Here is a 23,906-nt window from a genome sequence, read left to right on the forward strand (position 1 = left end):
CACTGCAGACACAGCTGATTCTCACAGCCAATTGGCCTGGAGGTCAATTCCTCCCAGTGTTACCTACAACAATCAAGGCTTAACTACAACAAGACTGTGCACACAGCCCACAAGGGGTGCACCAAGAGTGCCTACCTCAGGTAATTGGGGAGGCTGAACCACTGGGCCCTAGAGGACACTTAGCCCAGAAAACCACTTTATCAACACAGGGAAGCATAAAAAATGAGGAGACAAAGAAACAGGTCACAAATGACAGAAATGGAGGAAAGCAAACTACTGGATATAGAGTTCAAAACCACACTTTTAAGGTTTTTCAAGAACTTTCTAGAAGCTGCCGATAAATTTAGTGAGACTCTCAAAAAGACTGGTGAGACTGCCGATAAATGTAGTGAGATCCTCAAGAAATCTAGTCAGACCCTCCAGGTTATGATAAAGGATCAACTGGAAATTAAGCATACACTGACTGAAGTGGAGAATATTATACAGGCTCCCAACAGCAGACTTGAGGATCGCAAGAATCAAGTCAACGATTTGAAATACGAAGAAGCAAAAAACACCCAACCGGAAAAGCAAAATGAAAAAAGAATCCAAAAATACGAAGACAGTGCAAGGAGCCTCTGGGACAGCCTCAAGTGTACCAACATCCGAATTATAGGGGTGCCAGAAGAAGAGAGAGAGAGCAAGATATTGAAAACCTATTTGAAGAAATAATGACAGAAAACTTCCCCTACCTGGTGAAAGAAATAGACTTACAAGTCCAGGAAGCGCAGAGAACCCCAAACAAAAGGAATCCAAAGAGGACCACACCAAGACACATCATAATTAAAATGCCAAGAGCAAAAGACAAAGAGAGAATCTTAAAAGCAGCAAGAGAAAGAAACTCAGTTACCTACAAGGGAGTACCCATATGACTGTCAGCGGATTTCTCAACAGAAACTTTGCAGGCCAGAAGGGAGTGGCAAGAAATATTCAAAGTGATGAATGCCAAGAACCTACAACCAAGATTACTTTACCCAGCAAAGCTATCATTCAGAATTGAAGGTCAGATAAAGAGCTTCACAGATAAGAAAAAGCTAAAGGAGTTCATCACCGCCAAACCAGTATTATATGAAGTGCTGGAAGGTATCCTTTAAGAAGAGGAAGAAGAAGAAAAAGGTAAAGATACAAATTATGACCAACAAATACACATCTATCAACAAGTGAATCTAAAAATCAAGTGAATAAATAATCTGATGAACAGAATGAACTGGTGGTTATAATAGAATCAGGGGCATAGAAATGGAGTGGACTGACTATTCTTGGGGTGGAAAGGGGTGTGGGGGATGCAGGAAGAGACTGGACAAAAATCGTGCACCTATGGATAAGGACAGTGGGTGGGGAGTGAGGATGGAGGGTGGGGTGGGAACTGGGAGGAGGGGAGTAATGGGGGAGAAAAAGAGGAACAAATGTAATAATCTGAACAATAAAGATTTAATTAAAAAAAACCCAAACACCTGCACATGTATGTTTATAATCATCCTATATAATAAAACCCTAATATGCTAAATGCCCGGTCGTCCAGTCATCCATTCAACCAACCAAAGTGTAATATGCTAATGATATGCTAAGGCTGCTCAACCACTTGCTATGATGTGCACTGACCACCTGGGGGCAGACGCTCCCATTTATAGGTTAGTTTGCTCCTGGGGTCTGGCTGATCGGGACTGAGTGAGACAGGCTGGACATGCCCTCGAGCCCTCCCTCAGTCCCTCCCTGGCTGGCCACCTCCCACATCCCTCCCCGGCCCGATTGTGAATTGTTGGGGTCCCTTGGCCTGGCCAGTGCCCTCTCGCAATCCGGGACCCCTCAGGGGATGTTGGAGAGCCGGTTTTGGCCCCATCCCACAGGCCAGCCCGAGGGACCCCACTGGTGCATGAATTCGTGAACTGGACCCCTAGTTTTATTCATCATCACCAACACTTGGAAGCCACCAAGATGTCCTTCAGCAGGTGGATGGACAGGTCAGCCAGACAGGGGAATATTATTCAGCACCAAAAAAGAAATGAGCTGACAAGCCATGACAAGACAGGGAGGAATGAAATGCATGACTGAGTGGAAGAAGCCAATCTGAAAGGAGCCAATCTGTGACTCCAACTATGTGACATCTGGAAAAAGCAAAACTGTGGAGACAGTAAAGATCAGTGGTAGCCAGAGGTTGAGGGGAGGGATGAAGAGGTGAGGCACAGAGGATTTTAGGGCCGTGAAAGGATTCAGTGTGATATCCAACATACATGTTCTATACCTGTTAAAATTCTGTTAAATTTATTTATTTTATTTTAAAGCAAATGATTTAAATGTGCAGCTACTGAACACTTTCAAAAACTAATCTACTTATGTTGTTCTTCCAGTCTCTATGCCATCTCCACTTTCGGTCCTCAGGTATCAGGGTTTTCTTCTGCGAGTTTTATGTTGATTATTCAGGAAGTTTTTCTGTATTTTAGTTGTAATGCCAGTTTGTTCCTGGGAGCATATCTGTGCAGCATCCAGTTACTCTCAAAATTCTGTTAAATTTACATCTAAGCATATTTTTGAGTGAGTGTACTGGCATATTTTAATTTTAGTGCACACCTGTGTATCACTGGTATGTGGAACACAATGGACATCTGCATGCTGTTCTTGTATTCTGTGACCTTGCTGAATTCACAGACTAGCTTTTATAGATTTCCGTGGGATTTCCTGCACAGATGGGCATGGGATCTGCAAGTAAAGGCACTTCTCTTCCACCTGAAAGCCTGTCTCTCCCCTGTTTTGTTGTGCTCAGTGGGCCCTCTGTACAACGCTGAGCAGATGTGGTGACTGTGGGCATCTTGGCTAATTCCCTCACCCGGGGGTGGGGGCATTTGCTCTTTACCGCCAAGTCTGACATTAGCTATAGTTATATTTCCTGTGTGCTCTTGGTTGGCAGAATTTCTATCAGGAATGGATGTTGGATTAGTCAAACATCGGTGTTTTGTGTGTATATATTTGATTTCAGAGAGGAAGGGAGAGGGAGAGAGAGATAGAAACATCCACAATGAGAGAGAATCATGGATCGGCTACCTCCGGCAAGTCCCCCATTGGGGATGGAGCCCACAACCCGGGCATGTGCCCTTGACTGGAACCAAACCTGGGACCTTTCATTTCGCAGGCTGACGCTCTATCCACTGAGTAAAAACGACTAGGACCGGTTTTGTTTTGTTTAGGTAATCATATGGCTGATATTTTTCATCTGTTAATACGGTAATTTTTAAAAAATATATTTTATTGATTTTTTTCTTTTACAGAGAGGAAGGGATAGGGATAGAGAGTCAGAAACATCAATGAGAGAGAAACATGGATTGGCTGCCTCCTGCACACTCCCTACCAGGGATGTGCCCCCAACCAAGGTACATGCCCTTGACCGGAATCGAACCTGGGACCCTTGAGTCCGCAGGCTGACGCTCTATCCACTGAGCCAAACCGGTTAGGGCTAATATGGTAATTTCTATTGGTTGACTCTTAAAAGTACACAAAGCTTGCATCATAATCTCCTTTTTGTTAATCTTGTTGAGTTCAGTTGGCTAAGATTTTGTTAAAAAATTTTGCATACTTGCTCAGTTGGTTGAAGCATTGTCCTATACACCAAAATGCTGTGGGTTCAATTCCCCATCAGGGCACATACCTAGGTTTTAGATTTGGGCATGTACAGAAGGCAACCTATGGATGTTTCTCTCTTTCTAAAAAATCGATAAAAATATATTATCAGGTGAGGATTTTAAAAAATGTTTGCCTACTTGTTCATGGGGGCTGTTGCTCGGGAGTTTTACTTTCCTGTAATGTTGTGTCTGGTCTTCACCTGGGGTTGTGCTGGTCGTGTCTGTGCAACAGTTTCAGGTTCAGCTCTGGTCCTCATCATGTGAGGCTCACGTGGACAGATGGATGGGTGCTTATGGCTTACTGGGTGGTCCAGAGCCCCTGCAGTGACTTGACTGCAGCGCGGGTCTCCCAGAGCTGAGCAGTGCTGCCCTCGTTCTGTAAAGCCGCTTCCTTCCTCAGGGTTTCTCTCCCATTTGGCCTTTTCTTTTTCTTACAGGTTAGGGGCCTGGGCCTGCCATGTGTGCAAAGGAGCCCTGCAGCGGGTGCTCACTCGCCTCCTCTTGGGGTGATGAGTGCAGCGCTGTGAGCACAGCCACTGGACCGCACGCTACATGGATGTGAGAAATGCTCACCTGTCCGAATTCAAATGATGGGCTCAGACAGAAGTACGGCCAAAACGAGATTTTTAATTCGCTCTGGAGAGTGGGTGTCCGTTGGTACAGGCACACCTGGAGCAGCAAACACCGCTTTATTCAGTCCCTCCCCCAGTTCCTCATTGCCTGAGTACTACGGAGTCACCTGTTTCCGCCATGTCTCCCATTGGGCCATTTAAAAGCATTGGGCTGAGGCCTTCTCCAGTTGCCCCCACTTCCCCCTGTTCCGGCGTTTCCACCGTGATGCTGGCCCACGTCCACAGTTCTCTGTTCCTATATCCTGTTCCCTCCTCCCTACATTCTGTTTAACCTGGGGAAATTCAGCAAATTCCATCCAAAGCCCACCCTGCTGGAGATGGGTCACAGAGGCCCACCCCCTACAACGGACGAGCAGTAGGGACTGTGCATGAGCTCAGTAAAGCTGTGCAAATCTTAGTCCCTGGGCCGGTGTCCGTGGAGGGCACCACACGCCCTGGTAAATACTGGCGCGCAGACTGCCTGTCACACTGGGTTTGGAGCACTGTTCACCCGTCTACTGTTGGGGCGCATGGAGACGTCGTGTCCGCCCCGCATGCTGAGAAGTGGGGAGCCGCACAGCACCCCGTGGCTCCGGGAACTCGGTGGAGTGTGCGCGGCTACCGCCAGACTCAGGTGGTTTTCGGTCTCCGGACCCCGGACCCCGGACCCCGGCCGTCAGGACCCAAGAACCCTGGCCCCACCCCCGCGTGCGCGCGCAGCCCGGCCCGGCCCGGCCCGGCCCGGCCCGGCCCGGCCCGGCCACCGCGGCCGAGGGGCGGGGCGGCGGGCGGTTGGAGGGCGGGGCCCGCGCAGGGGGAGGGGCTGCCGTTGGGGGCGGGGCCACGCAAGCGCGCTGGACCGGCGGTTTCCGGCGCGCCGTCCGCCTGAGCGCGTCCGACGCCGGCCCGCCCGCCGCGCGCCCCCCGCCGTTGGCGCCGGCATGTCGGGCCCCGGGCCGCGGGAGCCGCCGCAGGCGCAGGCGGGCGGGCCGGCGGGCCCCGAGGGCGCGGACGCGGCGCTGGGCGAGGCGGGGCTGAGCTTCACGACCACCGACCTGAGCCTGGTGGAGATGACGGAGGTCGAGTACACGCAGCTGCAGCACATCCTCTACTCGCACATGGAGGCGGCGGCCGAGGGCGAGCTCGAGACGCGCCTCAACTCGGCCTTCCTAGCGGCGGGGGGCGCGGCGGCGGCGGGGGGCGCGGCGGCGGCGGCGGCGGGCGGGGGCGCGGCGCCCGTGTACCCGCTGCTGTGCCCGCCGGCGCTGGCCGACGGCGGCTTCGCGGGCGCCAACCCGTGCCTGGGCCACATCGACTTCCAGGAGCTGCGCATGATGCTGCTGAGCGAGGCGGGCGCGCCCCCCGCCGCCGCGGCCGCCGAGAAGACGCCGGGCGCCGACGGCCCGGGCCCCGGCGCAGCGCGGCCCAAGGCGCCCGACGCCGCCGGCAAGGAGAACGCGGAGGGCGCTGGCGAGGCGCGGGCCAAGTCGGCGGTGCGCGTCCGCCTGGAGGACCGCTTCAACAGCATCCCCGCCGAGCCCCCGCCCGCCCCGCGCGGCGCCGAGCCCCCCGAGCCCGGCGTGGCGCTCAACAAGTGGGTGCCTGGGCGCGGGCGGCGGGGCGGAGGACGGGTCCCGCGGGTGTGGGTGTGGGGAGCATCCTGTGCAGGGGCACCCGTTCCTTCTGGCTGCCATCGGCAGGGGCAGGCCCGCTGGGTCGGTGAGGGGGACTGAGGACGAGGCTTTGACGGACGCCCGCTCCGGAGAGCTCTCAGCCTGGCTGCTCCCGTGACCCTGCAGCTTGCCATCCATCCCACCTACAGGTTCCCCGTTTTATGCAGTCATGATTTTGGAGGATGGCTCTCAAAAGAGATGGGTGTCCAGGGCGTGATGGGGAGGAGGAGGTATAACTAAAGGATGACAGCCCCTTCCCTTCGTGAGGAAGAAGGTGAGCTTGTCCACTGCATCAGTTGACAGTTGCTTGGTAGAGAGTTCGGTGATGGGCGTGTTCCTCCCGACAGATTGGAGCACCCCTAGAAAATGCAGTGTTAACCTTGGAGGTGATGGCAGATGGTGGCGTGCTTCAGGAAGCTTTCCTGCCGAGTCATCACGTGTTTCTGCGTTTTCTTTTGTCTCGGCAGTTTGGTGACTCTTATTCGACATCCATCTGAGTTAATGAACGTTCCTCTTCATCAGCAACAAAACAAATGCACAGCGTTAGTGAAAAATAAGACCGCCGCCGCCGCCACGACCCTGCAGCTCACCTACCCCCTGTTCACTGCGAACGCCTGCTCCTCTGGAGGGGGCACCAGCCTCTCGCAGACGCAGGTGCAGAAAGTGGCTTTGTTGAGTGACCTTAACCTCTTTACTTAGGTTCTTTCATTGGTTTTCTTAACTTTTTCAGATAGATAGCATTTGTGGCTTAGTTGGTTGGAGTGTTATTCCATCCAGCTAAAGGTGGCGGGTTCAATTCCTGGTCAGGGCAGTTTCAATCCCCGGTTGGGGCATGCTGTTCCTCTCTCACATCAATGCTTCTCTCTCTTCCTCTCTCTCTAAAATTTAATACAAAAAGAAACAACATATAAAATTGAGAGCATTTATGTGGTTAGAGAATTTTTTTTTCAAAAAGTGTTACAGGTCTCGTCACCACTGTAATAAAATTACTGTGATGGAAGCATAATCTGTGTCTCAATGTAGCCACATTAACAAATTGGTTAGGGAATTTCCAAAAGTCCTCTGTGACCTAAGCTCTTCCCGTTGCATGTTAACAGCTTTGACGTCACTGCTGTTACCGCGTTGTATTTGTGCAGGAAAGAGAGGAGCATAGTGATCAAGTTCCCGTTGCTTCATCTTTTCCAGAGTTCTAATAACTCCTGTTCTGTACTGGAGGCTGCCAAACATCAGGATATTGGATTGCCGAGAGCATTTTCTTTCTGTTATCAACAAGAAATTGAATCCACGAAGCAGACTTTAGGTAGTAGAAACAAAGCTTTGCCTGAGCAGGTTTGGATTAAAGTGGGAGGTAAGCCACCAAGCGGGAGGGAGCAGGCACTTCTGTCTGACCTTTGCCCTCCTGTCCTTGTGGTCTTTCGAGGGGGCGGTGGTTTATGAACATGACCGTCTTGGAAGTGTCTGTATCTCAGGGCTTCCATCTTCCCCTAGGGCAGTGATGGCGAACCTATGACACGCGTGTCAGAGGTGACACGCGAACTCATTTTTTTGGTTGATTTTTCTTTGTTAAATGGCATTTAAATATGTAAAATAAATATCAAAAATATAAGTCTTTGTTTTACTATGGTTGCAAAGATCAAAAAATTTCTATATGGGACACGGCACCAGAGTTAAGTTAGGGTTTTTCAAAATGCTGACACGCCAGGCTCAAAGGTTCGCCGCCGTCACTGCCCTAGTCACCTCACTTCCAGCATTTGCCCCAATTATAGGCATCATGCTTACAGTTGGTATGGAAACATTGCGTTCGGGCTGCCTGTTCTTAATAGTAAATACCCTAACAAAAATAATAGACTTATATAGAGTTTCAGTTACCTTCAAGTCACCAAAGCACATAGGCTTGTTTGTTTTTATTTTCCTTGTGAGTGAGGCAAGGCCTGAAATCTGCTAGAAGCTTTAGGAGACAGTCCGTGGGTGGGCAGAGGTCTGAGTTGGAGGCAAGGAGCCATAAGGTGATGTAGAAACAGACACGGCTGAAGGCAACTCGGCTTTCCGAGAGCTATGAACACCAGATGGGGTGGAGGGCTACTGCTTTCTCCCGTGGCAATAACTAATTTTTTCCTTGTTTTTATGACACAAAAGTATATGTTAACATTTGTCAGGTGTGAAGGTTAAGATTGAAATAGCTCCTGTACTGCTTACTCAGCTTAAGGAATAAAACATTACCAATGCCTGTGAATTCCCTCTGTCCAGTATTCTGAAATGTGGTGATTCTTTTGAATGTGGCTTTATGTGGCTTCTCAGGATGCACGTCACCACACACACCAGTTAGGTGTCTGCTGTTCTGTGTCTGGTGGAAACATGACGTATTTTTGTAGCTCTGATGTGATTGCTCCTCAGGTGGGAAGAATCACTTGTAAGGTGAGCGTGAGTTGAATCTTAAACCACTTAGCATTTGTCCTCTTCTGAGAAATGCAGTTGTCATATTAGAACTAGTGGCCCATTAAAAGGGGATTAATTAGAGGAAATATTTTAATATTGCTATTTGCCTTTTCTCTATAATAGAAGTGTCAGAGATGAAAGAAAATTAGTAAAATGTATATGAAAATCTTCTTCCTGTCAGTCTGGGGTGCACCATGGGATCCAGAGTTAAGTCCCCACCCACCCGCTCACACCTCAAAATCACGCGAGACCCACCCAGCTGCCCCCTCCCTCACTGGGCTAGATCCAGACCCAGCCGGTCTCACCCTTGTCAAGCCTCGCTGGGTGGGGGGCAAGGCCTCAGGTCCCCTGGCCCGGTGCCGGGGTGGGGGGGGTATGGCCTGAGGTCCCCCATCAATCCCTGCCGGACAGGGGGCATGGCCTGAGGTCCCCTGTCAACCCCCACGGGGGTGGGGGCGTGCAGCCTCAGGTCCCTGCTGATTGCTCCTTAAGGCTTGTTATGGGAACTCGCCTCAGCTGTGGGTGCAGCCATCTTTGCGGCAGAGCGACGGTCAGTTTGCATATTCCCGCTTTATTACATAGGATAATTCCAGCTTTTCCCCCCACTCTGAATATCAGAAAAATCACATAACTTCTCGGTTGTTCTTAGATGACAGTTAACGCCTGTTGACTACCGGGGGGCGGGGGGTTGGCAGGGCCATGCTGATGAACACTCGGCATGTTGTAGTTTGGTTAGAGGCCTGTGTCTAGTTTTGTGTTTGGAACTAGAAGCTCGGAGCTGGCTGCTCACACAGAGTTGCCTTCGTGTCCAGCTTGTCCTCTTCAGGTCTCTGTGCTCCTTCCCCATTAATGTTTATGTCTTGGATTGAAGATTTCAAAAATGTATTCAGCATTCCTGGAGGTAAGTTAAAAATAAATAATTAAAGTACCACTTTTTTCTTATTTTGCAAAGAAGAAGCGCTGTGCAAACAAGCGATAAATAAGAGGAATCGGAGTAGGATACGTCAGTTGGACACCAGTGTGGAGCGAAGAGCCCTCGGAGAGATTCAGAACGTGGGTGAAGGTGCCACCACCGCCCAGGGCTCCTGGCAGTCTGCAGAGTCATCACAGTCTCATCTTGGGGAGCAGTCCCAGAGCGCCCCGGGCGGAAGGTCACAGCGCAGGGAAAGGCACAACCGCATGGAGAGGGACAGAAGGTAATGTGTACGCGGGACCGAGCTTTGGAGCATCTGTGGACACTTACCTTAGACACATTAGTAATAACGGCACCTTGCCGTAAAAACAAGAGTAGCCGTGTCTGTGTTCAAAGGCGGGGAAAGTTCGCACGAGTAAATGTGGACTTTGCTCTGCTGGGTGGATTGGGGTCCCCAACACCCCCAGACCATCCTGATTGATTAGAAAAGACATGGAAAAATTTGAGAAGGTGGGGGGAAGAGGGCGGGACCTCCCAAGGGCTCTTCGCAGGGGAGCACTTCACTCCCTAGGCCTGAGTTCTTGGATGTGTGAAAGCTGTCAGCAGACTCCATGCCCGAGATTGTTTGGGGACCAGTCCTGTGGGCGTCCCCTGCCCAGCACACAGTCAGGCTCCAGACCCAGGAGAGCCTGTGTTTCATGGAAACCACATTGTATAAACCGCTTAGGCCAGTGGTTCTCAACCTTCTGGCCCTTTAAATACAGTTCCTCATGTGACCCAACCATAAAATTATTTTCTTTGCTACTTCATAACTGTAATGTTGCTACTGTTATTAATCGTCATGTAAATATCTGATATGCAGGATGGTCTTAGGTGACCGCCAAAGGGGTCGCGACCCACAGGTTGAGAACCGCTGGCTTAGGCACAGGGAGCCTCTCTTAACTCACAATGGTGGGAAATCTGAAGTTCCCAGATGCCAGCCAGGCCAGCCTCACGGGCATGCCTGCCTTCCTGAGGGTGGGTGGCCTGCCGGCAGTTCCCCTGCAGCCCTTGTCACCAGTTTGTCCTGGTTCCTTTAAGAATGTTGGGGAAGGAGGGGGTTAAAACTGTGAAGTCGTTTTGTCTCTACATATATTTTCAGATTCTGTGTAGAATCGGGGTGGTTAGTGTTTCTTACAGCTGGGATTTTACATGGTATTTTCTAACACAGAGTTAGTTAACTGAGTCATTCATTGAGCACGCGGACCAGTTTTTGTGGTAGGCTCAGGAGGTGCAGCCTGGACCAAGACGAAGCCCCATGGTGGGGCTGAGGCTGGTTACCCCTCTGAGGCAGGGATGGGGACCTTGTTTCTGCCCAGGGCCATTTGGATATTTGTAACATCATTCTCGGGCCAGACAAGATTATCAGCTTAAAAATTAGCTGCTACATTTGATCAAACATTTAACTCACCCCTAATGCCTTACAGGGTCAAACCAAATGATTTCGAGGGCATGATATGGTCTGAGGGCCGGGTTTCCCCACCCCTGCTCTAAAGGGATACAGTTAAGCCAGCCAGATCCCATGGACTGCGATGCACACACACCCTTGAGCTCACCAGGTGACAGAGCTTCTTTCCTCTGGCATTTATTTAGAGGACATTCACTGAGCACCTGCTCTGGGAAAACCCTCGCATGTTCACAGTGGAAGTTTCTATTCTCACTGCCATGTCCTAGTTTAACAGGCTTCCTTCTGCCAGCTCTTTCCATCCTGTCCTGAGCTTCCGTCTGTAAGAGTTACTGTCTACCACGTAGGTTTACGTTAAAATTAAACAAGCTGATGAGGGGTGGAGAGCACCGCTAAGTGCCAGCTTTGTTCACAAGGCCCGTGACATCCTGCGCGCTCAGCAGGAGACCAGGATGAGGGCCGTGCCCTGTGCATTGTTTAGTGTCAGCTTAGGTCGGACTTCGCACGTCACTAGCCATATGTGTGCGAGTTACAGATGGCCTAGTCGTGACTCCAGCTGTGATTTGATTGGTCTCCAAGGCGGCCAGGTTTCCAGACATTAACAGACTGGTGTCTGTGGTCCTTTTTGAACCAGGTCCCTTGACAAAGTGAGGCTGGGATCTTCATCCTGGGCACACAGCGGGCAGCTTACTAACTTGAGGGAGAGGGTGACCTGCCCAATAAGTAACACGACACTTAGCTTCCAGTTTCAGAGGTTTGGGTCTGTCGTTGGTCTAGCCCAGTGGTCGGCAAACCGCGGCTCCCGAGCCACATGCGGCGCTCTGGCCCCTTATGTGGTTCTTCCACAAAATACCACGTGCGGGCGCGCACGTACAGTGCGATTGAAACTTCGTGGCCCATGCGCAGAAGTTGGTTTTCAGCCTGGGTGAGTCTATTTTGAAGAAGTGACATTAGAAGAAGTGGGGGTACGTTCGCTGAGGTCGACCCCTCAGATTGAGGACATTTTTAGCAAAGGCCAGCTTAGGAGTACCGTAATTAAGTTAATAACAATGTACCTACCTATATAGTTTAAGTTTAAAAAATTTGGCTCTCAAAAGAAATTTCAACCGTTGTATTGTTGATATTTGGCTCTGTTGACTAATGAGTTTGCCAACCACTGGTCTAGACCCTTGAATCTGGCCCCTGGGAAGTAAATAGGGAAGCTCCCCGAGGAGGGTGCCCAGGGCAGGAGTGGCCGAGGGAAGGAGCCTGGGTGAGGGCAGTCAAGAGCACCAGGTCCTTGGGGGGACAGGCCTCTGCCCGTGCACTTGGTGCCAGGCCCCTGAGCTCTGACTCTTCAAGTGACACACACATTTGCTCAGCTCTGTGTTTGCTTCAGATTCTCTGTGTTGCTTTGGATTTTGCTGTAGGCGCAGAATCCGCATTTGCTGTGATGAGTTGAATCTTTTGGTCCCGTTCTGCAACGCCGAGACAGATAAGGCCACGACCCTGCAGTGGACCACTGCGTTCCTAAAGTACATTCAGGAGCGCCATGGAGATTCTCTTAAGAAGGTGAGTATTGCCGGGCTGGCATGGCTCTGTGGTTGAGCGTCGACCTATGAACCAGGATGTCACAGTTCGATTCCTGGTCAGGGCACATGCCCAAGTGGTGGGCTCAAACCCCAGTGTGGGGTGTGCAGGAGGCAGCCGATCAGTGATTCTCTCTCATCATTGATGTTTTTATCTCTCCCTCTCCCTCCCTCTCTGAAATCAATAAAAACATATTAAATTAAGGTGAGTATTGAGGCCAGGTGAGTTTTAGGAGTTTGTCAGCTTATCAGTGTTCTTATGTGTCTTTTCCCTGAAGATCCCAAACTGTCCTCTGTGTCCTAGAATCAGACGTTACGGAGTCATTGTGAGCAAGAGCTCTGCTCGTGGCGTGTGCTCAAGTGGCCTCCGCCCGGCCTGCTCACTCCATGATAGTGGAGATGACGGGGGTCGCCCTCGAGACAGGCTGAGCACCTGCTGTGTGTGGTGGATTGGACTGGACGAGGGGGGCTTTCAGAGACTGGAGGAGGGAGTGGTTTTGCCCTCAGGAAACCCAAAGGGATAAAGCAAGCAAAGGGCAGATAAATGTCAAGTAAATGGTCTGGACTTCAGTGCCTCCAAAGGCAGAGAGAGAGACACTTGTGTGGGTTGGGTGACTGGGTGACCTGGGGCTCGGGCCAGCATGTCCTTGACCATCTGTTGGGTTCCCATTGGACCGAATGCTTGGTGTGGTTTTTGTCCGCCCCTTCCTTGGCTCAGAGGAGAGAACCCAGGTGGTGTCAGCTGTGGCTTCTGTGTTCCTCCGGACACCAGGGCTCCTGTGTTGGCTGCAGAGCTAGCGGTCAGGCTGACTGGTAAGGAGGCTTTAGTGAAGTGAGCCGCAGCATGAGTCTGATTGGAGAGCCAAGCGGAGGTTGGTGTGATAAACATGGAACCTTTTTAAAAAGCGCCTCATGCCCTGGCTGGGGCTTAGTCCGTTGGAGCGTCGTCCTGTACACCAGTGGCTTGTGGGTTTGATTCCTGGTCGGGGCACATGCCTAGTTTTCAGGTTTGATTCCTGGTCGGGGTGTGTACAGGAGGCAGCTGGTTGATGTTTCTCAAATGATGTTTCTCTCTCTCCCCTACCCCCTTCCTCTCTCTCTTTAAAAACAAAACAAAACTATGAAAACATCCTTGGGTGAGGATTAAAAAAAAAAAGAGCCTCCTGTGTCCAGATGCTGGACGCTGCACGCGTGGCCGGCCATGCTGAGTGGCTCTGCTTCCCTGGTCTGCGGCATGTGAGCTTCATATTTCATCTCTGTCCTGGTTCTCACTGTCTATTTAATTGCATTTCCAAGCAATGCTTATGTCGGATTCCCTCTGGCAGCGGTTCTCAACCTGTGTGTCGCGACCCCTTTGAAGCTGTATTTAAAGGGCCAGAGTTTGAGAACCACTGCTCTAACGGATCATTTATAGTTGTCATGCAGTTGCTCTTTAACACTATTTGTTAGGGGTAGACTGTGGGGTTATTTTATTTTATTTTTGGGGGGTTATTTTAATAAAATAAAGCTTTTACACTTTTTAAATGATTTAATGTTTGGCTCTGTGTACCTATTAGAAAATTATTGATAGAACTCATTCAAGTATGATGAAGGCATTACAACAGCAAAAACCTTGTTAAATATACACACACTCTCAGATTGATTTATAGGTATTATGTTTTATGGACAGTATGCATACTGGGCATTTCTGAAATTTAATTATATTGAATTTGTAGATTGTTTCTGCATCAGATCATAGGAACATCAAGAAACAGGCCGGAGTGACGCCAGTTGGCAACTGGGGGGAATTAGGAGGCAAACAGCCTAACCCAGTGATGGCGAACCTTTTGAGCTCGGCGTGTCAGCATTTTGAAAAACCCTAACTTAACTCTGGTGCCGTGTCACATATAGAAATTTTTTGATATTTGCAACCATAGTAAAACAAAGATGGATATTTTTGATATTTATTTTATATATTTAAATGCCATTTTACACATAGCGTACCGCATAGAAATCTCTAAGACGTACACCAGGGACCGCACGTTTTTGGGCAAACTGCACGTTATTTAAATCATCATAATACACTTTAGGTGTTGTTTTCCAATAATTATAACATTTTTATTTACAAAAACAAACAATTAAAGTTCCTAGTACTTTTTTAACGTATGGTGCTGCGTAAAACATTTTTCTCTATGAAGAGGGACCAAACAAAATTTACATAAGTATCTAGATTCGCTCCTTTTTCCATGGGCGTGAAAAACAAGAACACTCGTGAGCGGTCCTTAACAGATGTCGCGTGAAACACGAGAAGACTCCTGGGCGGTACGAAATGTGTTAAAGAAAAATCAACCAAAAAAATGAGTTTGCATGTCACCTCTGACACACGTGTCATAGGTTCGCCATCGCTGGCCTAAACGCACGTGGGCCTCACTGTTTCTCAGTAACTCACCCTTCTATTTGCATGAATGTCTTTGTTCTCAGAATACGATGCATGAGAGTCTGAAGTAATTTTCCTGAGTTATCTTAGTACACATTGAATTCCACAAACCTTTCCTGCTCCAACCAGGCTTCTGCTCAGTCATACTTTAAATATATGGAGACCCCGCTGGCCTGTGGGCGGCGTCCCCAGCGTCTCAAAGAGGGGACACTGCCGTGCAGGCCCTGCCGCAGCGCGCGTCTGAGGCCAGGTGTCCACAGCCTCGAGGGGTCAGGCCGGAGTGGCACGCTGTGGTTGACGCTTTGCTGTGTGCGGAGCCTGGACTCTGGGTAGGAGAGGTCCGGGGGGAGTGAAGGTGAAGACGCTGGTTGAGGGCCGCAGAGCCGCTCTCCGAGACTGCTGGGCGCTGCGGTGGGAGCCGGAGGCCCGTGCTCGCTGTGATGTGGGCATGCTGGAGGAGGGATTGGGGAGCACTCGGGGTTCTGGCTTGAGCTGCTGGGTGGACAGGGAGAAACAGGTGGGCGGGCGGAACCCATGGTCTTTCCCAGACTGTTTAGTGCCCAGGACGACAGGCGAGTCTGCTAGGTGACTTCAAAGACAACTGCAGACGTGACCCTTCTCCGCTGAATGTCTGCTCGTGTGTCCTGATGCCCCTTCCTCCCCAGGCCATTGTCATGCCTCCCACATTGATTGTAGTTCTCCGATGTCTAATAGTCACATGTCCCCAAACTGCTTTTAAAATGACTCAGCTGTGTTTTTTCCCTGAACCAGTGACCAGCCAAGGGGTTTGCATTTCATTATATTCTGCGGCCTCTAACTGGGGGTCCCTCCATTAGTTATTGTGGCATCCAGGTGTCAGAAGAATTCTGCACTTAGATGGCTCACTTTATTATTTATTTACTATGGCAGTTTAAAATTCGATGCAACTTCAAACTTGAATGACAAGAATAGGACTGAGAGCCCCTCATATACCCTCCTGGCTTCGCCCAGAGCTGCCAGCTGTTGGCGTATTGCCCCATTTGCTCCATTCTGTGCAGAATCTGTATTTTGCTGAACCTTTGACAGTGAGTTGCAGGCACAAGGCCGCTTTGCACCTGGCCTTCTGTGTATGTTTCAGTGAGAACACGTGGTCAGAGACAGGACTTTATACCGACACTGTTACTAGTAGTTCAGGGGCAACATTCACACTGCACCTGTTGTCCCGGGGTGTCCCCACTCAGAATCCAGTCCAAGGTCACGGGGCTCCCCAGACCGTCCTTCATCCCTGCCTCTCTGCTGTGCCCTTTCTGGTTCTACCTGAAGTCGGGGACAGCTCTGCCAGATGGTCACTGTCCTTCAGTACCTGCTTGGGATTAGGGGCAGAGGTGCTGTTACTTGTCCCATAGTTACTCCCCTGCGAGAACTGGGCCCCTGTCCCCCGCCAACAACGATCCCCCTCCTTGCTGCTCAGCTGCACCGCTCAAAGGAATTGCCTGTCCCATCTCCTTTCTCCAATTGCCGTTGACTGCCTAGTGCCTGTTTAGCCAGTGATGGGTCAAAGGTGATTGTGCTGACCTGACCTTGACCTCCGCCACCAGTCCCCAGGTCACCACCCTCCCTGGTGTTCCTGCTTCTCTTGAAGCACCTGCTCCCCTCCCTCCTTCTATAACGCCCCCCATTCAGACAGTCCGGGAGCGGAGCGGCTGGGGATCTCACCATTGGTGCACACGACCCCTCCCTCATCGCCTCCAGCAGGACCCTCGCTCCCAGGCAGGAGAGTGGCCGCCTGGCTTGGGGGCTGGCACTGTGGGGAGACCCTCCTGGGGAGTGCTCCACAGCTCTGTGCTGTGAGCTCGTTCCTGCCTCGTTCTTCCGTCACGTCTGCTCCTTTGTCCCTCATCCCAGTGTCCTGGCTCTGCTGTGGGTCTTCCCAGAGCACCGGTCCTGGTCTGTTCTGGCCTCTTGGATTGGGAACAGGAGAGTCAGTAGGAATGTGTTTTCTATCATAATTTGCTTTTATGTTAATTATTTTTAAACCGTACCTCTCTTTCTTTCCTTCTTTATAAGTTTAGATTTTCTGGTGCTTGAGTTGCAAGCTAACTTCATTTACTTTCAGCCTTTCTCCCCCCTTGGTCAGTGAATATAGAGCAGACCGGTCTCCGTGCTCCTTGGAAAACACCCCCAGCATAAGGCAGTGATGGCGAACCTTTTGAGCTCGGTGTGTCAGCATTTTGAAAAACCCTAACTTAACTCTGGTGCCGTGTCACATATAGAAATTTTTTGATATTTGCAACCATCGTAAAACAAAGACTTATATTTTTGATATTTATTTTATATATTTAAATGCCATTTAACAAAGAAAAATCAACCAAAAAAATGAGTTCGCGTGTCACCTCTGACACACGTGTCATAGGTTCGCCATCACTGGCCTAGGGTAATGCCTCATTGTCTCCAAGTATCTCTGATGTCCTTGGTTTGTCTCTTTGCATGAACCCTGCAAAGGAGGGCTTTCATTTTCCACAGATTTTCATTCTTCCTGTCTGTTTCTCACAATGTGATCAATGAAGATGGTTGTATAGAAAGTAGTTTTGAGGTTTATTGAGACTACCATGTGACCTCTCCTGTGGTCAATTTTTTTAAAAAAAATATATCTTTATTGATTTCAGAGAGGAAGGGAGAGGGAGAGAGAGAGAGAAACATCCACAATGAGAGAGAATCATGGATCGGCTGCCTCCTGCATGCCCACACTGGGGATTGAGCCTGCAACCCGTGCATGTGCCCTTGACCGGAATTGAACCCGGGACCCTTCAGTGCGCAGGCCGATGCTCTATCCACTGAGCCAAACCACCTACGGCTGTGGTCAATTTTTTATGGTTCTGTGGTCACTTGGAAAGAACATGCACCCTTCTTTGAGTGAATTTCCTTGTTTGTTAGGTCAAGATTATGAATTGTGATTTTGTCCCCTCTGGTCCCCAGAGGCCTGTGTGACATCTCCCACTGAGATCGGCTTTGTCATCCCCTTGAATTCTGTTTGTGTCACACAGTTCAGAGCTCTGTTAGGCCCTCACATTCCTTGTTCTGTCTCCTTCCTATGTGGCTGTTGTATCAATTCGAAGACCCTTCATGTGTCTTTAACCCTTTGTCTCTACTGACATGAGTTCTTACTCGGAACTTCCTGGTGTCATTTCCTGTCATGTAATTAGAACACCTCCTTCCTCTTAAGAAGTACAGTTTTTGTTATTGGCATTCTCATACTTAGAAATCTAACGCGAATATCAGCTTTGGCCAGACGTCATGTCAAGGTGTTCTGATAAATTGTAAAAATCCCTTAAAACTCAGCCTTTTCACTTGTTTGGTTGAAAACAGATGCTAATTGAGAGAGCAGAATGACAATGACTAGCTGAGGAGGGTTAAGGAGGCCCCTGTCTCACTGTTTCACAGTCACCCCAACTCCCAGGGACTTGGGTTCCCGGGACCCTGGGAGAGTCCAGATGGAGCATGGCTCAACCCACTTCTGGCAAAATACTGAAATTAAAGATGTGCCCGGGGTTAGCCTCATGTGCGAAGATGGCTTAGAAAATCTCTCCAAGTACCTTTTTTCCATCTGAGAAATGGCTGTTTTGTTTCTGACTTCTATTTAATTTTTTTTTAATATGTTTTTATTGATTTCAGAGAGAGGGAGGGAGAGAAAGAGAAACAATGATATGAGAAACATAGATCGGTTGCGTCCTCCATGCACCCTGACTGGGGAGCGAACCTGCAACCTGGGCATGTGCCCTGACCAGGAATTGAACTGGCAACTTTTCAGTGCACAGGATGTCACACCAGCCAGGGCTTTATTTGGTTATTTTAAAAGCTAAATTCTAGCCCTGGCCGGGTAGCTCTGTTGGTTGGAGCATTATCCCAATGCACCCAAGGTTGTGGCTTAATCCCTGGTTGGGGCACATACAGGAATCAACCAATGAATGCATGGATGAGTGGAACAACAAATCCATGTTTCTTCCCCCCCGCACTCACCCACCTCCCTTCCTCTCTCTGAAATCAATTTCTTTAAAAAGGTAAATTCTACCCTTTCAAATATAGGCAGATATTTTATACTTAGGCTTTGGGTATCAGAACATAGGGAATTATCAAAATGTGGTTTGTCTTAAGTTGCACTAAAACCTTACAAAGTCTAGAGTACATTTATATACAGATACGGCTTCTGAGCGAAGCTGCACATGGCAGGGTCCTTGGTCATAACACCACTGCGACTGCAGTCCAGTGGAGCGCCCCACCACTCCAGACGACTGGGGTCAGCCAGTGCCCACAGAGTGCTGCCACTTACCTTCCTGGCATGAATGAACTATGCCCTACTACAGCCAGCAAACAAAAGAAACCTGATTCAAAGGACCTGGCAAGACACTTCTCCAAAGAGGCCATGCAGATGGCCAGTAAGCACATGAAAACATGCTCAATATCACTGCTCATCAGAGAGATGCAAATACAATGAGATATCACCTCACACTCATCGGTTGTGGCTACAGAAAAAACCCCCAACAAAACAAAAAAATAAACAAGCAGGTCTTGGCGAAGATGTGGAGAAATTGGAGCCCTTGGAATTGCTGGTGGGATTGTAAATTGGTGCAGCCAGAGGGGGAACCAAGTTGGCAGCATAGGTAAACACCAGTACTCCCCGCCTCTCACAACCACATCAAAATTATAGCTAATGTAGAAATGCAGAATAGCCATCATTCAGAACCGCCTGAAATCTGGCTGAATGGAAGTCCTACAACTAGAGAAGTAAAGAGGAAAGCACATTGAGACTGGTAGGAGGGGCAGAGGTGCAGAATGGGCTGGTCTGACACCCACAAGTGGCATGTTTTTAATTGGGAAGGGTATCTCCAAGGCCTCCCATGAGAAGCAGGGGGTCCCAGCCCCACACCAGACCCCGAGCCCAGGGTTCCAGAGTTGGGAAGAGAAGTCCCCATAACTTCGGGCTGTAAAAACAGGAAGGGATTGTGGCTGAGTGACAATCCTGCTGGAGACCCAGGTGTTCCTCTTAAAGGGCACGCACACGAACTTACATGGTTCCGCTTCCTCTGAGCTCCAAGGGTGGGGGACCCAGACACATACAGGGAGAAACTGGACTGTTTAGCATTGGGCAGGAGCTCAGGGCGGCTTTCTCCCAGATGGTGCTTGTAGGGGTCATTGTTCCTGTGCTGGGACCTCCCCCGTTGCAGAGCTGACTGGCAGCCACATATGAGTTTCCATCAGCCGTGGCCCACACTGTTTGCTCCACCCTGGTGATTCCCTGAGACCCTGCCCCATCCAATTTGCAGCCCCACCCAAGCTGTTTGCAGTGGCTTTTCCATATGAATGGTCTGTCCTGGCTCAGGCTTCAGACTTTACTAAAATCTCTCAAACAAGCAGCAGCTGGCATGAAATCTATCAATAAAAGGCCTAAGACCTGGCACCAGCACCAGCCTGCCTTGCTTCACAGCTGGGCCTTGCCTGAGCTCTTCCTAGTTCAGCCACCTGCAGATCTCTCTAGCTTCTGCAGGATGACTGCAGGCAGTGGCCAACTTTGCACCCCTGGGAGGCCCCAGAGCCAGTGCACCCAGTAGACAGCTTCAGACCACACCAAAGTGATGAATAGCAACTCGACATCCACAAGTAACACAGTCAAGGGGCAGACTCAGTGAGCACCAAAGCCCCACTGAAGCAAGTCCTGCTCCAGTGGGGTGTCTTCCTGCACAGCAGCTCTTCCATTGTAGACACAGTTGGTCATCATAGCCAATTGGCTTGGAAGTCAGCTCCTCCCAGTGACGCCAACAGAAATCAAGGCTCAACTGCAACAAGACTGCACACAACCCATAGGGGCGCACCTAGAGTGCCCAGTTCAGGTGACTGGAGAGGCTGAGCCACTGGGCCCTACAGGACACCTAATCCACAAAGCCATTCTACTAATTCCAGGAGACAGAGCAGCTCTATCTAATACATAGGAACACAGGGAAGCAGCCAAAATGCGGAGACAAACATATCACAAATGAAAGAAATGGAAGCAAGCAAACTACTAGATACAGAGTTCATAACAATGGTTATAAGGTTGCTCAAGGATCTTAATGAGAGCTTCAAGGGACTTAGTGAGATTTTCAAGGATCTTAGTGAAAAAGGACCAGTCAGAAATTAAGCATACACTAACTGAAATAAATAATAATTTACAGGGAATCAACAGTAGAGTAGAAGATTCTGAGAATCAAATCAACCATTTGAAATATGTGGAAGCAAAAAACAACCAATCAGAGGAGCAAAAAGAATCCAAAAATTTGAAGATAATATAAGGAGCCTCTGGGACAACTTCAAGCATACCAACACTTGCGTTATGGGGGTGCCAGAGGAGAAGAGAGAGCAAGATATTTAAAACCTATTTGAAGAGAACTTCCCCTACCTGATGAAAAAAATAGACTTACAAGTCCAGGAAGTGCAGAGAGTCCCAAACAAGGAACCCAAAGAGGCCCCACACCAAGACACATCATAATTAAAATGCCAAGGGTTAAAGACAAAGAGAAAAAATTAAAAGCAGCAAGAGAAAAGCAGTTCCTTCGAGGGAGTGCCCATATGACTGTCAGCTGATTTCTCAATAAAAACTTTGCAGGCCAGAAGGGGAGTGGCAAGAAATATTAAAGTGATGAATAGCAAGGATCTACAACCAAGATTACCCAGCAAAGCTATCGTTTAGAATTGAGGTCAGATAAAAAGCTTCACAGACAAGAAAAAGCTAAAAGTTCATCTCCACCAAACCAGTATTACATGAAATGTTGAAGGGTATTCTTTAAGAAAAGAAGAAAGGAAAAGAAAAAGATAAAAAATATGAACAATAAAATGGCAATATATACATATCTGTCAACAATTGAATCTAAAAAAATAAGGAATCTAATGAACAAAATAGAATCAGAGGTATGGAAACATGGAACAGACTGACGAATCTCAGAGGAAAGGGGTGAGTGGAGTATGGGAAGAGATTAACCAAAGATCTTATAGGTGTATATGCATTACCTATGGACACAAACAATAGGGTGGAGAAGGCCTAGTGTGGGGTAGGAACTGGGTGGAGGGGAGAAATGGCGGGGGGGGGGGGGGCGCGAAGGGGAGGACATCTGTAATACTCTAAACTGTAAAGATGAAAAAAAAATAAATATGGTGTGTCCTTGAAAGGTTAAATATAGAACTACCATAAGATCCAGCAATTTTACTTCTAGGTATTTACCCCAAAGAATTGAAAGCAGGAACCCAAATGGATACTTGTATGAAAATGTTCACAACAGCATCATTCACAACGGGCAAAATGTGCTCTATCCACACAAAGCACTGTTACTCAGCCATAAAAATGAAGGAAGTCCTGACAACTGCGACATGGAGGGACCTGGAAGACATATAAGTAACATCAGCCAGTCACAGAGGACAAGTCCTGTGATTCCACTTACATGAGGGCCTAGAGGAGCCACATTCACAGAGACAGAGGTAGATGCTGGGGCTGGGGTGAGTGTTTAATGGGGGCAGAGTGTCAGTTTGGCGTCATGGAAAACTTGGAAATAGATGGAGGGGATGGTAACACAACAGTGCGAATGTACTTACTGGCAGTGAATTGTACACTTACAAACGGTTAAAATGGTAAACTTCCTGCTGTGTATATTTTACCACAATAAATATATAAACCCAGATTTAATTAAGAATTCTGTACCTAAAAAAAAAACAAGACGCCCTGACCGGTTTGGCTCAGTGGATAGAGCGTCGGCCTGAGGACTGAAGGGTACCAGGTTCGATTCCGGTCCAGGGCATGTGCCTTGGTTGCGGGCACATCCCCAGTGGGAGGTGTGCAGGAGGCAGCTGGCCGATGTTTCTCTCTCATCGATGTTTCTAGCTCTCTATCCCTCTCCCTTCCTCTCTGTAAAAAATCAATAAAAATATATTTAAAAAACAACAATAAGACGTATGGAAATGTATATGGTTATACAACAGTGTGGATATATTTCATGCACCTGAGTCACACACTTACAAATGGTTAGAACAGTGAAGTTCCTGCTGAATATATTTTACCACGGTAAAACAAATGCAAATGTGGTTGCTTTTAAACCATAAGAGGGTCTTAGAGTCTGACCAGGTATTGTGAGAAGCTGTTGGAAAATTAAAAGTGAATGTCAGTGTAACTTATGAGAAAAGTGTTTAAATCCCTATTTTTATTATACAGACCCCTAGCAAGATGTGACCTAAGTTTGGGAACCAGTGACCCAGGTACATGCCCTTGACCGGAATGGAACCCAGAGCTTTCTGGTGCTCGGGCTGACGCTCTAACCACTGACCCACGTTGGCTAGGGCTAACTGTATATTTTGAAGTAGGTTAGCTCTTACTTTCAACCTTTTGTGTTTTCGAAGACAGCAATTTTCATGTCTATGGACTGGTACACTAATGATCTTTTCTCAACGGTAGGAATTTGAGAGTGTGTTTTGCGGGAAAACTGGCAGGAGGCTGAAGTTGACCAGACCAGACTCCCTGGCGACGTGCCCTGCGCAGGAGAGTCTACAGAGCAGCCCTGCCATGGAGATCAAGTGAGCGGACTGGACACTGGTTCCTGGAAGCAGGTGGCCTCTGCCCGGCCGTGGGCGTGTCCCAGCCTGGAGCTCTGCGCCAGCCGCCAACTCTCGAGGGACATGACTCAAGTTGGAACTCCAGTGGGGACTTTGAAAGCACATTTTGTAAAAATATTTAGAACAAAATATAAAACAAAATATTTGTCCATTACTGTCCTCTTAGACCATTGGGATGCAGACACTGTGACAATTAGTAATTTTTCAATTATCTGTCTGATTCCATCATGTTTTCTTAACATGATAACTTAAAAAATGAACACCCTTTGTAATTTCTTTAGTCTTACAGGTACACTGCTTTTTACTTACTTCCTTTACATTTAAAAACGCCCCCTTAGCAATTGGAAAAGTCAAAATGTTCTTCACTAGAAGTAGTTTGGAAATTCATTTCATTTGTTTATCGCCTCCCCTTGCAACGACTTCCAGTCACATGGACTGCATTGCAGAATTTTGCTAGGAAACTTCCAGAGACATCTTTAAAGCTCCTTTGTCCATAGATGAGATGTTGTCACCGTGGGCTGCTTTGGTGACCTCACTTTCACACTGAGTCAGTACTTTATGTAATAAACTATTGTTCAGAACTGA

At 48.7% G+C, this 23,906-nt stretch overlaps 1 protein-coding gene across 4 annotated transcripts; it reads left to right on the plus strand.

The window, feature by feature from the left end:
• Positions 1-5,205: 5,205 nt before the first annotated feature.
• On the plus strand, positions 5,206-23,906 carry TCFL5 (transcription factor like 5; the record flags this gene model as incomplete). Of its 4 annotated transcripts, none has more annotated exons than XM_081097837.1 (6): positions 5,206-5,858; positions 6,405-6,591; positions 7,123-7,285; positions 9,326-9,569; positions 12,140-12,281; positions 23,164-23,906. In XM_081097837.1, 6 exons carry the CDS (start codon positions 5,206-5,208, stop codon positions 23,284-23,286), a joined length of 1,512 nt encoding a protein of 503 aa, XP_080953963.1. In that variant the 3' UTR covers positions 23,287-23,906. The 4 variants fall into 4 exon arrangements, with proteins under 4 accessions (XP_080953963.1, XP_080953964.1, XP_080953965.1 ...); XM_081097838.1 differs by having other exon boundaries at positions 9,329-9,569; XM_081097839.1 differs by lacking the exon at positions 12,140-12,281.

This window comes from Myotis nattereri (assembly GCF_964212035.1).
Source record: "Myotis nattereri genome assembly, chromosome: 8".
In the NCBI taxonomy this organism is placed as follows: domain Eukaryota; kingdom Metazoa; phylum Chordata; class Mammalia; order Chiroptera; family Vespertilionidae; genus Myotis; species Myotis nattereri.